Genomic DNA, 14,115 nt, shown 5'->3' on the forward strand with positions numbered 1-14,115 from the left:
ATATACAAAACTGTCAAAATTTAATGTGAACTGTCACGTAAATTTATGGATGTATATATAACGAGTATATTGCTTCGGTTGTGACTTATAAGTTATGGGGTTTGGCTCGGTTACAGTTTCAGCGGAATCCGTTTCTCTACTAGCTAGCAGGAGATATGGGTGAATGGCTCCAGCTTGCCTGTTGGGTTGACTACCATGGCAACAAAGAATGACAATTTGCTCTCAAAGAAGAGTGAGATTTTGTACGGATTGTGTCTTCTTAGTCATGTTGGATTGACCCATTTTGATTTTATCTCTAAAACAGTTGAATGTTGGTCAAAAGAAAGGAGGCAAAGAGAGATGATTATGAAATGATGTCTCATTTGATGACAAAATTCTGAATAGAAAGATTTCATAATAATAAAGTCTCTCTTTCTTACAAGTAACGTTAAACCCAACAAGAATCAATGTAATGCTCCTTTTTGTCTGGTGTACATATGATGTCTCATTTAGTTTCATGAAACACTGTGCTTCTCACACATACGCCATTGAAGCAGTAAAATCTTGGAGTAGAAGCAAATAATTGATTTTGATTATGTCCAGTTGAAGGGCGGGTATGTGGAGCACTAGTGGCGCAGCCTATTGAGATCACCATTCAAGATTTTTGGATAACTTTCCAAGTAATTGGTGACTCAAAATGATGTGCACATGTCAATAGCAAGGCCTTCTGCTGATGCATCATTCTGCACCCAACTGCCCACTACAAGAACCCCTTTTCGCACTTGCATGCACTTGCTTAACTATATATCTTTAATTAATTGCAATAACATTTATGTCCTGCATATATATATATCATGAACTACTAGGGTTAATTTCTTCGGCTGCATTCCAGTATATATGGTGGTATTATATATTTTATTTTGTTAGGCTATCAGAATAATATATGAGACGTACGATCCTTCTCTCATCCACCTAATTTTCAAAATTATTATTGGATCTCTATGATTTTGAAAATTAATGGAAGGATGGAAGAAGGACAGGGAGAGAACATAAACCATTTCTCTAATTCATCTCAAATTTGGCCACATCTACTACAAAAGAATCAAGCTCATATTTGACAGCATCTACAAGAAAATAACAATTCAGTCATAATTGGGAAGCAACTATAAATGACAATTAATTTTCATATATTAAAATATTTGTAATCATTGTAATCTCATGATTTATGAGATCTCTATTATTTGGTATGTGTATATATATATTTGTCTGATTGGGTATGTCCCTTTCATTACAATCTGTTGGAATATAGATTTATTTTTTATATTAAGTTTATATTTTTGCATATTAGATTATTTCCAATATATGCCTAATTATAATCAAATCTTAGTAATCTGATTACCTTATTTGTATTGTTTTTATCCACCACATTTCTCTATAAATAAGGATCGTTTGTATTGTAAAGAACATATCAAGCATTTTTTTCTAATTTTTTTTTTTCCCTAATTGAACATATCAAGCATTAAAAGCATGCAAAATGTACCTCTTATGACAATTACCTAGTGGTGGATGTAAGCGATATAACGTCGAACAACCTGAAATGTTTTGTCTCAATTTTCTCTCTTTTTTCCGCTTTTCTCTTTACTTTTATATTTCAGTATAAAAGAGTGAGATGTAGGGCCTGAGGAACTTGGGTAAGTGGACCCCGCATCCTTGGTTACCATAAACCAACCCGAGTATCTCGGGCTTCAGATTCCGTCTCTCATTCTCTGCCAAAATTTCCTAAACTCATGCTGAGAATTCTATAGAGATGACAAGGTTTAGTTACTGATGTAGTCCGACTTGGTGGGTTGCAGCGAAGAACAATAATAAGAGAATGGATAGGTAATTCTAGATCTTGAGTATATTAATGATCTAAAAATTCTTATTGAAAAGCTAGATATTCTCTAGGTTTTGAAGGAAAATGGGAATAAACTCAATTCTGAGAATTCTCATTAATCAAAATCAATAATAAACAACTGATTTTCTAGATGCTATAAACATGTATTTATAGCCCCCAAGACTCTTAAACCTAATAAAACACGAAATATAGACTCACAAAACCCTAACCCTAATATAATAACGAAATAAAGTTGGTTTAAGCCAATAAAATGTGAAAATAACATAACGTCTCCCATGTGCGCTCGAGTGCAGTCACAGGGAGGATCGAGCGTAGTACCAGACACGGGTGTGTTTGATTCTGCGTTCAATTGCAGTCACAGGGGGTAATGAGCGTAGTACCAGATACGGTTGCGCTCAGTCATGCACTCGGTCGCAGAACAGGGGCTACTGTTTGGCTATCCGATCTGCATCGGTTACCAACTAGAAGAAGCAAAGCTGGAATTGAATTTGTACCATTGTGGGTGCACAATGCACTTTGCCACTTTCTTATCTGCTTGGCTTCCACCCCCCACTCCTCAAAGAAGAAATAATAACAATATCTGCCACTGAAGTAAATATAAAAGGCTCTTTAGTACCTTTAAGTTGTGATGAAAATGTCCAATTTCAGTTTATGTGATTAAGAGACAAAATTAGGATGTCTTAACTTTCAGGTGGGACAAATAAATATTCATAGCATTTTAGTACTTTCTGAAAGAGACGTTTTATGGTGGAGAATGTTATTATAAGCAAAAACGCACTGTCCCACTTTGGGGACACATTTCTTCATTTTTCTTGGAAACTTGGGTGGCATTGTTTTTTGACTTTACAATTCAAAGCAGCCTGCCTTTTTTCTTCTTCTTCTTTCTTTATTTTTTTTTATTCTTGTTACTCTTTACACTAGTTAGATGAAATATATTTTAAGTGACTTTTTATATTAGTCATTTTTTAAAAAAATAAAAAAAATTTCATATAAAATAAATATGACAAATGGAACGAGGAATATAATTACTCCTCTTTTAAATGCTTGGAACAAAAGAAAGGTAGCAAGCTAGCTAGCTGCTCAGTTGGACAAAGAATTTTTTTTAAAAAAAAAAAACATCAGAATGATTGGGACGGCTGGAAATGCAGAACTCAGCCCTGTGTCAATGCACCACTAAGTGCTTTATTGGGAAGCTAATCTTGTGGAATTTGGGTGGAAGCTAAGATTAAATTAGGCCCCACTAGTAACCGACCAAATTTGTTGACATTATTGTAGTAAGGATTCTATTTTACTTTCTGAAGGATATACAGATAGGGTTGTCGATGTGCCATAAAATGGAGATGCTGATTCCAAGTCCTAGTCCACCCTTTCAACTGTTTTTAGCTTTCTGGGCTGGTCAAATTTGGCTTTCTCAGAAGGTGCCAAAGATTAAGGCTCAGAGGCCTAATAGGATCCTACAAATTCTTTTACTTTTTGGGGTCAAATTCCACACAAATTCTTTCTTCTGCTTACTATATTTACTACTTAGCAATTGCTTCCCCTGCACTCCTACTATAGCCTTTGCTTTACTTTTCACCTTGGTTACTACAAAACTAGTGTATATTTGAATTTATATTGGCAAAATGCTAATACACAAGTCTTTTAATAAGAAAAAAAGTATTTTTCTTGTGTGGAAAGTTGACACAGGTGACGATATTGGAGAGACGCCTGCTACACACACTTTGATTTGTTAGGTACTTATGATGATGACTCAAAAGGATTGCAGAAGGTACACCCAACAAACTGATGGGACTCCAATGTTAAGGAAGGCAATCACAAGGAGACACTAAACCAGCATATGAAGAAGGAAATTGCAGAATCATCAAGCAACCAGAGAAGGAAAGTACCTCGTGAGAGTCAATTCATCCAACACTTACCGTGTGTGTTGTGCAAGAATGATATCTTCCATCCATACTTTGACATTTTTCCAATACTTATCTTCATTCAGTGTCGACATTTTAGTAACTACATGGACTCTCATGCCAGTTAAAATCATGAGAGAGTGATAGTTCCAAATGCCATACCCTCCTACTTAAATTGGGTTTTGGCCATGTAGTGGGCCTATTGTGGGGTGTGCCCTTTTACTAACTGGGCCATATATAGGTTATTTATATCTATATCATATTCAAGTTCCAAATTCTTTTTTACTTCAAACTGAATAATAGGTCTAATTAAACAAATTGATCTCTTTGCTTTAGGTGTTCATAGTTTATGATTAGAAACTTAATTAAGAGGATAGAGCATGAATGCATAGTTTAAACTGGCAAGAATTTTCAAATCAATAACAGAGCCTTGTGAGAACCACTTTCATATAAAAGAATCACATTTGGTAGGATCTTAGTTAGCTATCCCATGTAGATTACTATTTGTGTCCATCACTGGATGTTTAATCCACATCTTGGATTAACAAATAGATTCTCACACGTCATAGGCTCTGGATGAACCAGAGCGTCCAAATTTTCTTGAGATTCTTTACACTCTAATACATTATGAGCAATATTGGTCCACAGTTGATGTTGTTTAAGGAAATGTTTAATATATAAGTGGTAGTTTATAGGTATTGGGTAGATTAGAAGATTAGAAGATTCATCCTTTTATCTGCAGAAAGGGTAATGCTTGAAAGGAAAATTGTATGAAGGCAATCTGGAAAAGCTGCAAAAAATGAAGTTTTATGGTCATCATATAAATAAATTGCCTTTTTCCTGTGGGTGATCAAAGACTCAACTATCACCTACAATATATATTATGATGAGAAGTCGTATTAATTATACGTGTATCTGAACTTGGCTCTTGTCAATGGAATTTGATTAGAAATCTATATATATAACTTAATTAGTTGGTATTTCAACCAAATTACTAAATTCTTACTTTTATGATCACATCAGGGGATGCCATGCGTACAAAATTTGGTTGAACTGTAAAGTTGATGAGTAATCCAAAAGGCAAGAAATCTTAGCTGGTCTCTTTAAAGGAAGTGTTAATGGATGATCTGCTTGAAATTTTAGCTTTTTGATAATGGCTTGGCATTCGAAGCTTCCTACTTTCCAAAATAATAGACTCTTAACATTTGCTTAAGGCTGCTCCTTCTTCTTGTTGTTGCTGGTGGTGTTGTACTTGTTATTTTCAATTACATAAATTAAGAACTCTTTCTCAATGATGAGAATTATTCTTGAAAGAAAGTTGTAATATCTCGTATGAGACTGAATTTTATAAGTGATTTTATATAGCTTTAACGGTAATTTTACTGGTTTTTTTTTTTTATATAGTGACAGTGTAAATGTAGATATGGATTTTTTTTTTTTTTTAATTATATATATATATATAGCAATAATAAATAATGGTAAAGAGTTCAAAGACTACTCATTAAAAGCCAAAAGCTCAGAAATTGCTTCTGAATGCTGGGGCAAGAAGCAGGAGCCGTATGCACTAAATTTGCTTAAGGGAACAATCGTCATGACAGGGTGGGACTGATGTCATCATAAACCCCACCCAATGGCTTCTTGTTGGTAAATGGTAGTGGTATGCAGCTATCATCAAATGTTTGAATAGGGTACTAAAAAAACAAGAACAAAAAAAAGAAAAGAAAAAAATGGAATTAAAAAAGATGAATATATATATATATAAAAGAACTGCCCGGGGACCAAAGCAGCTGCCATGCCCGTGACCACAAAAGGGTCCTAAATACCCTTCTCTAAGCCTCCATGCCCTAGAGAGCAGAAGACCAAAAATTACATAAAAGAGAAATAGTAACAAAGCAGAGAAAAAAAAACAGTGGGTCGCTAGTGACTGACCCAATGAGGGAAAAGAGAACTTCTTCCGTACCATAGATATGAGGAAGGTGATGCACCGGAGGAGACATCAGAAATTAGCTTCTTTGTACTACTTGTCATCTCTCAACATACCTATATGCATTTATATAATATATATAAAAAATAAAAATAAAAATTAGCCAAAAGTGAATTTCAACGAAATTGGGGGACCATTGATCAATGGGTACATGGCGTCAAACAATAACATTCGTAACATTTACTATTAGAGCCGCATCAACATTTATGATGATTCTCTATAATCTCAAATTAGGGTTAAATTTCGCTACATGTCATAATAGATAGCTGGTTTTTTTTTTTTTTTTTGACATGTCTACATAAGGGAAGGAGGAGAGAGGATTTGAATTAGTGACCTCCGCTTCATTAGGCGTAATTTACAGCCGATTAAACTACCCCTCAGGAACAATAGATACCTGGTTAAGACTCTGGGTAATTACGTTTTCTAATAATATGATCTAGAGGTAGTAGTTTAGTTGTTTGGATTAGCTGTTAATATGAGTCGTGGTGTGTTTTTTTTTTCTTGGTTGAAATGTAATTTAATTTGACAATATCTTTTTTGAAAATATTTAAAAATATGAAATGTATAATTTCCAAACCATTAGAAAAATGAATTTACGATCTAGGAATTGGATATCTTAGCTTTAGGCTTGGTATGTTTTTGTTTTACATTTAAAAATACCAAAATATTTAAATTGAATTAAATAACATTATGAAAGAGAGTATTTCTTGTATTATAGATCAACTTGTTAGAAGTTACATACGATGGGCTATATCATATTTTATGTAGCTCGACTTCTTTCAAAAAAAAAAAAAATACATAATCTTTTTCCCCTTATCAATTAGAAAAAACAATAATAATAATACATGACCAAACCATTGTTGTTAACAGAAATAATTAATACAGGTTCTGAAAATTTTATTTATTTATTTTATTTTATTGTTGAAATGAAAACTTTATTAATAATAATAGAGAGGATCCCAATTATCTAAACCCTTAATCATCAAAAGGCTTAATTATATGGATTAAATGGGTACGTAATAAAAGAAAGAAAGAGAAAGATTTCTGTGTCTCTCTTTATCTATAGACAATTATTATGTTGAAAAGGGTAATAAAAGAAAGAAAGAGAAAAATAAAAAGATTTCTGTGTCTCGTTTTTAGGATGAATAAGATTTTTCTGTCTCTCTTTTCTCTCTCTCTCTCTCTCTCTCTATTTTTTTTTTTTTTTTCTTTTCTGAGTTTTTTCTCTTTCTCTATAGACACTTATTATGTTGAAAAGGGTAATAAAAAGTAAGTAGGGTTAATGATTTTTGTTTTACTTTTGTTAACCATGCTGCTTATATAACTGTGTAATTGCCCAGTGCTTGCCGGTGAAGGGCTTTGAGCATTTTATTGATTAATTAATTTATACCATAAAAACAGGTCAAGTAAAAAGAAGATTAAACCTTTTTATAAGGGCGAAGCATGCAGTAGATAAAAGTGGATAAAAGCCAGAAATAGAGATTCTGTTATGAAACTAGCTAGGAAGACAGTACTGATCGGAGGAGCTTTGAGTTCCGCGCCACATTTCGAAAGTAATGGGAATGGGATACATCTTTTATTCCATTTCCATTGCTGCTCTCGCCTTATCCAGTTTCCATACACCAATTTTCCCAACGAGCATGTCATTTGGTTTTACACTTCTCTTCTTTCTCAATGCTTTGTTAACAGCTGCCGGCATGGGGATATAAATTTAATGAAGAATCCAAACATATATAGATTGTGGTAACTTATTTTGACTGTACGTAATATTGATAAAGCAATAGCATATATCTACATGAAAAAGATTTTTTTAAAAAAAAGATTTTAAAAAAAAAAGACAGATCGAGAAAGAGAAAAGTAGAAAAGGAAAGAAAGGTACTGTTACTTTACATACCCATTTCACATTCGCACTCATTTTATATAAGTACAGATTTTTTTTAAGTGATTTTTTATGTCAATCACTTAAAAAATAGTACAAATAAAAAAAATTACTTAAAATACGATAAGTAAGCCAACGTGAAACAAGTGTAAAAAATAGTATTACTTATTTGTACAATTTTTTTTTTTGGTGTTTTGAGAGTTTTTTTTTTTTTGTTTGAGTAAGACTATATTTCACACCATAATCACATTATGTTGATGTGGCATAGACTAGTAATCCTTGATTTTTTTTTTTTTTTTTTTTTTTTTTTAAAAAAAAAAAACTATAGTTGATTTAAGGCTATTAGCTCATGTCAGGTCAACATAGTGTGAAGAATATATTTACATTTTTTTTTTTAATTTGAAAAAGTGTTTTGATTTGAAGAATATTATATAAGAGTAAAAACTATTTTTGCATTTTTATGAGTGTTTTAAGTTTTGAAAAGATAAAACAAAGATAGAAAGCAAAAACTTTAGCAAACATGCATACATATTCTCTTGTATTTTACCCTAAGGATTGCAAGTATCCAACGATCGAGCTTGTAAAACATTATTAGATTATGGAAGTTCGGACTACAATTGTGGATTTCGTTCATATAAAATATGAAATAGCATTCTGCAAATGCTGCCACGTGGTAATTATTATACAGATTGGAGTACCTAGTTTTATGACAAATTTCTAATTTTTCCTCTGAATTCGATAAACGGGCATCCTTCTTAAGAAAAGGCAGCATGTAAAAGTGAAAAAAAAAAAAATATATATATATATATATATATGCTCTACCCTTATAATTTCACTAGAAATACAAAGGTACAAAAATCTTTCATGGTTCCAAAAGACATAAATTCTAAAAGTACTGGTAAGAGCTATGAATACATATGTAACTGAAACCAAGAAACTTATGAGGAGAACCTAGAGAGAGAGAGAGAGAGAGAGAGAGAGTGAGTAGGAGGGGTGGAGTGTGTTCCAAGACACAATGATTACATGGTCTTGGGGAAGCAGAAAGGGTGGCGTGGAGAGAGCGAGGAGTATGGAAGAACGTGGGGGCTTGACCGAGGTAGGAGAGGAAAGGCCTAAAAGATGATTTTATAAAATAAAATTAAAAATAGAAAGAAAGAAAAGGGTTAGCGAAGCCTTTTATCATGATGATACTCTCAGCCTTTTTGGTCTTTGGTCGGTCGACAATCTGTGTGTTGTGTGTTCACTCTGTTTGTGCTTGTGTTTCCCATCCCCTCTCTCTCTCTCTCTCCTTCTCTCTCTTTCTCTCTCCAACTGCGCTGCTGTGAGAGAGAGAAGAGAGAGGAGAGAAGAGAGAAGAGAGAGTGTGTAATTATACACTTTGAACCAATTGCAAAGCAACAAACAGATGTTATATATTTTAATTTATATTGGGTATATTACTTTCTGCTAATGCCCCACCCTGAAAGCTACAGGGATGGATAGAGAATGCCGTATGAAGAAAGGAAAGGAGACTAGCAGTACTCAACAGGCTCTATATATTTAGAGTGGTGGAGGGTGGAGAAGAGCAAAAGAAAAACAAAAAACAAAAACAAAAAAAAAACAAAGGAACCAAAAAGATACCAACAAAGCACAAAGGAAAAAGGAAAGCTTGGTTGAGGCGCAAAGGATAAAAAGGGTCATCACCCCCACAAAGGCAGTGGCAGGAAAAACCTTCCCAACTCATCAAAGAGATATAAGAGAGAGATTCAGACAAAGTCTATGCACACCTTCTAGCTACTGCCTTCTTCACAACAGATACAAACACCAAGATCATCATCCATCAAATATCAACGAAGGTCTGTCGTACGTCCTATTTTCTATTTTTACATTTCTTGATTAATTAATACCCTTTACTCTCTACTTTCCTTTTCTTTTGAATTCTCCTTTCATATTCAATCAGAGAGCAAGTCATGATACATACGTAACCTGCAGGCAGAAGCCAGAAGCTGATCTAGATTTTGTAACTTGTGCTATATTAATCTTAGTTACACATATATAGCTAGATATAGAGAAAAAAGAATTAAAGATGTGTGGGAAGAAGGAAGAAGATGAAGGAGAATGTTCTCAAAGTCTCAATAATATTAACATACACGGCTTCCAAGAACAGTTACTTCTTCAACAACACCAGCAGATGCAACAACAACAAAACAGTGACATATACGGAGGCGGCAGAGGATTGATTTTCCCTCATGAAGTTTCACCAATCTTACAGCCATGGTCTCTCCCTCCGATCCACGCCTTCAACCCGGCCCACTTCGCCGCAAACCCGGTCCAAGACCACGACCCATTTCTCGTCCCTCCCCCGCCATCATCATATGCCGGTTTGTTTAACAGGAGAGCTCCTTCTCTACAGTTTGCCTATGACGGTCCATCATCCGACCATCTCCGAATCATATCCGACACTCTCGGCCCGGTGGTTCAACCCGGTTCCGCCCCGTTTGGACTTCAAGCTGAGTTGGGTAAAATGACTGCCCAAGAAATCATGGATGCCAAGGCTCTTGCAGCTTCTAAGAGTCACAGTGAGGCTGAGAGGAGGAGAAGAGAGAGAATCAACAACCATCTTGCTAAGCTGCGCAGCTTATTACCCAGCACCACCAAAGTAAGTAAAACATAATTAATCACCATATATTCAAAGGAAAAGGAAAAAAAAAATTTATATATATCAACACGCGTACAACATGTTGTATTTTATATGGGTGTCATACTTTTATACTTTTCTTGTGTACACTTTTTGTCTTGTATCATAACTACTTAATGGGCTTTTTCAATCAAAGATCTCTGTAGATCTTCCTAAGATTCTAGTGTGCCTTCAAAACCTACCATTAGATATGAGGGGTGACTGGTGAGGGCCGGGTGTAGTCGCGTTTTTGCACCTATCGCTAGCTTTTCTTTTTTTCTTCTTTTTTTCTTTTTTTTCTTTTCGGTTATGATCTCTTTCTCTTTATTGCTGTTTTTCTTTTCTGAGTGTTGTGGTAGTTCCGAGGAGAGAAAAATCGAAAAGAGGGAATATGCGTTAATGTCGCTGGGTTGATATGATAAAGAGGAACCATGGAGCAGTTGAAAAGCTTGGTATGGAAATTTCTTGCCGGATATCAGTCAAACCAAGTTAGAGAATGAAAAAGAATAAAGCCAGACAAACTAGCATCCCTGTCAGGCACACTTGAAAAACCCCACCATTAAAATCCCACTTTCAATTCTGAATGATCAAAGTAGAAAATAACTTCAAACCGCACCTTTGCTTTCGACACACTCAAATCCACATCCATTTGTATGCGTGCGTACGTGTACGTATATATATGATATATCCATCTTTTCTCTTTTAATGTAAAAATCACTAACTTTGTTCAGCTTGTGATGATATAGACGGACAAAGCTTCATTGTTAGCAGAAGTAATACAACACGTGAAAGAGCTTAAGCGCCAGACTTCTTTGATAGCGGAAACTAGTCCTGTACCAACTGAAGTTGATGAACTAACCGTTGATGCATCCGACGAAGATGGTAAGTTTGTTATCAAAGCCTCTCTTTGCTGTGAAGACAGGTCGGATCTCTTGCCTGACCTCATCAAGACCTTGAAAGCTTTACGTTTAAGAACCTTAAAAGCTGAGATTACTACACTGGGGGGGCGTGTAAAGAACGTGCTTTTCATTACTGGGGAAGAGGATTCGAGTAGTAGCGGCGACCAAAACCAGCAACAACAGCAACAGCAATATTGTATAAGTTCAATTCAAGAAGCGCTTAAGGCGGTGATGGAGAAGACTGCAGGGGATGAGTCTTCATCAGGGAGTGTTAAGAGACAAAGGACTAATATCAATATCCTTGAACACAGGCAGCTTTAAGCCATTGCACTTCTTGTGATCTTTCTTTTCTTTTTCATATTCTTCTTTTGCTTCTTTTTTTTCTTTTCTTGTGGGAGTGGTTTTTTGGTGTGTTTATTATGTATTTGCACCAATGAAGAAATCGGTAAATGATGGTATGTTTTGTGTGCCTGCATCACTTCAAAAAATAGCGTGTGTGTAAGAGAGAGAGATAGAGAGAGGGAGAAAATTAAAGAAGTTGTGGTTGATGCCTTGGTGGGATTTCCATATTGCTGTGTTTTTGTTTGGTTGTTCAGAAGACTGCACACACAGACAAGCACAGAGAGAGAGAGAGAGAGAGAGGGAGAGAGATGTGCTTGGGTTGTTAGGAAGGGAAAAAACAGTGAAGGATCTTTTTCGTAGGGAGAGCAACCTTATTTTAAATCCTAACATAGAAAATGTGGACTTCATGGGCTCTCTGATCCGATTTGAACTCAAAACATGCAGTCTGAGGTAATGTTTGTTTCTTAGTGCTTCTCTCTCTCTCTCTCTCTCTCTTGAAGGCACTGGTGGAAGTATAATGATTCATGAGAATAGTGACGATTTAGTTCTCGTCATGTGCTCCGTCTCTCTCTCTCTCTCTCTCTCTCTCTTTCTTGAAGGCACTGGTGGAAGTATATATAATGATTCATGACAATAGTGACGATTTAGTTCTCGTCATGTGCTCCGTCCCCACATGCCCACCACCACCACCCAACTCCTCCATCCATCCATCCGTACAACGGTCTTTCCGGCCGCCCAGGCCAACTCTTGTTTTCAGTAAATAATAAAAGAAAAAATGAAAACCCTAATGAGGCATGCACGTCTTGGGTCACGAGAGATTGCTAGTGATGGATGGCCCGATTAAGGGAATTTGCATATATATATATAAGACAATATTGTATTCCACCTTTTCCCTTTCATGTCCTCTTTAATTTCTTCGCTTATCTTTTTTGATGCTTTTTTGTTCTCTCTCTCTGTGTATATATATATATATATATGAAGTATTCATTTTTCTTTTTAATTATTTGCATTATGGAACCTGCATTTCATCTATTTTCATTTCAAGTATCAAATCTGTTCTGTATATTAGCTTCGACATATGAGTTAGGCTCCATGCTAGTGTGCTAGCTAGCTGCATGCATATATATTTCATTATTTTGACTGCTTTCATGCAATGTACGTTGTGAGTATATATATTATCAAAAAAAAACTAAAATCTTCATAAGTGAAAATCCATGGTCGCCGAACTTGAATTTATTGTATGTGCATGGATGATATGCATGTATATCTCTTTGGAATGCATAATGCACGATGCATCTTATATGGGAAAAGTGAATGCACATTAATTGTATGTGTGCATGTGTGTGTATGTGCTTTCTTAGTTACACCATAAGAGAGTTGCATGCAATTCTTTATCATCAAAATCTTCACACTATTGTATGATCGAGCACGGCTTCACAGGAGAGTAGCATTTGAAGCTCGATCGGTTATTCCATAGGCCTTTTTCCTTTTTCAATTTCGAAGCTTAGAAAAAAAATATGAAAAGATTAAGAGTACGTCTGGTAGGCGGAATAGCTATTCCATTAGAAAAAAATAAATAATCTTTATTAAAAATGAAAAAATATAGAATAAAATAATCTTGGTATATTAAAATATACATATACTTACTCTAACACTTTGAATAGTTATTTCTTCATAAGCTATGTGAATGGCTATTTCATTCCACATTTTTTTTATTTCCATTCAAAGTTATTCTTTCTTTTTTAATGGAATAGTCATTTCGCTCACCAAATACAATCTAATACTTTTACGAATTCCTAGATCAGTGGAATAAGATCCTCTCGGCTTTTGATCTATATTCCATGGTAAAATTTTAAAATGATGTATATTCACTATATATATACATATATCATTTACTAGATCTGATAAATCTAACCTAGATCGACCTTTTATATATATATATATATATCTTTTTTCATTTCAAATTGAAATGAAGAGAGTCGGATAGTAAATTAGTAAGGCCATGGGACTCTCAAAAGAGTTTTAGCTTTTCCTATAGGCATTTGGGCCTCTAATAATAATTTTTGGAATAAATGCAAAGCTAAATTGCACATTTTCTTTGCGCTAAATCTAATCAATTCTTTTATGTGCCTAGTTAAGTGACAATTTTTGTTCGCGTGTCGAATTTTGGTTGTGTTGAGACACGAATTTTGGTAAATCTAATCCGACTCATATAATAAATTAAATTGGACAAACACCTTAATTATAACCTATTAATTTTAATTTAAATTCATGTCTTGTTCGTATTTTGTGTCAAAAATTACTGACACTAGTTAACATATATGGAAAAGTAAAAGCTTAGAAAATGATTCGAATTCCGAATTTCAAAACTTAAAAGGGCCGGGTGTGCTCATTTAGAGCGGGTTGTGGGGAATTAAGAAATTTTTTCTTCTCTGGGCCTCACTTTTGCTATTCGGTCTTTGGGCCTTAAATTTGTAGTAAAAGTTAGGGGGTCATTGAATTTGGGCTTCCGGAACTTAAAGGGCCGAAGAAATCTAGAAATCTATATATATGTGGGCTGGTAAAAAAATTATACGAA

The 14,115-nt window shown here is 34.7% G+C and overlaps 1 protein-coding gene across 2 annotated transcripts; it reads left to right on the forward strand.

Annotated features, from left to right (window-relative positions):
- Positions 1-9,223: 9,223 nt before the first annotated feature.
- LOC132184452 (transcription factor bHLH30) lies at positions 9,224-11,666 on the forward strand. 2 transcript variants are annotated; one of them, XM_059598094.1, is made up of 3 exons: positions 9,224-9,475; positions 9,580-10,278; positions 11,043-11,666. In XM_059598094.1, the coding sequence occupies exons 2-3, from the start codon at positions 9,706-9,708 to the stop codon at positions 11,514-11,516; spliced, it is 1,047 nt and encodes a 348-aa protein (XP_059454077.1). In that variant the 5' UTR covers positions 9,224-9,475; positions 9,580-9,705; the 3' UTR covers positions 11,517-11,666. The 2 variants fall into 2 exon arrangements, with proteins under 2 accessions (XP_059454077.1, XP_059454075.1); XM_059598092.1 differs by having other exon boundaries at positions 9,612-10,278.
- The last annotated feature ends 2,449 nt before the right edge of the window (positions 11,667-14,115 follow it).

The sequence above is a fragment of the Corylus avellana genome, chromosome ca6 (genome assembly GCF_901000735.1).
Source record: "Corylus avellana chromosome ca6, CavTom2PMs-1.0".
In the NCBI taxonomy this organism is placed as follows: domain Eukaryota; kingdom Viridiplantae; phylum Streptophyta; class Magnoliopsida; order Fagales; family Betulaceae; genus Corylus; species Corylus avellana.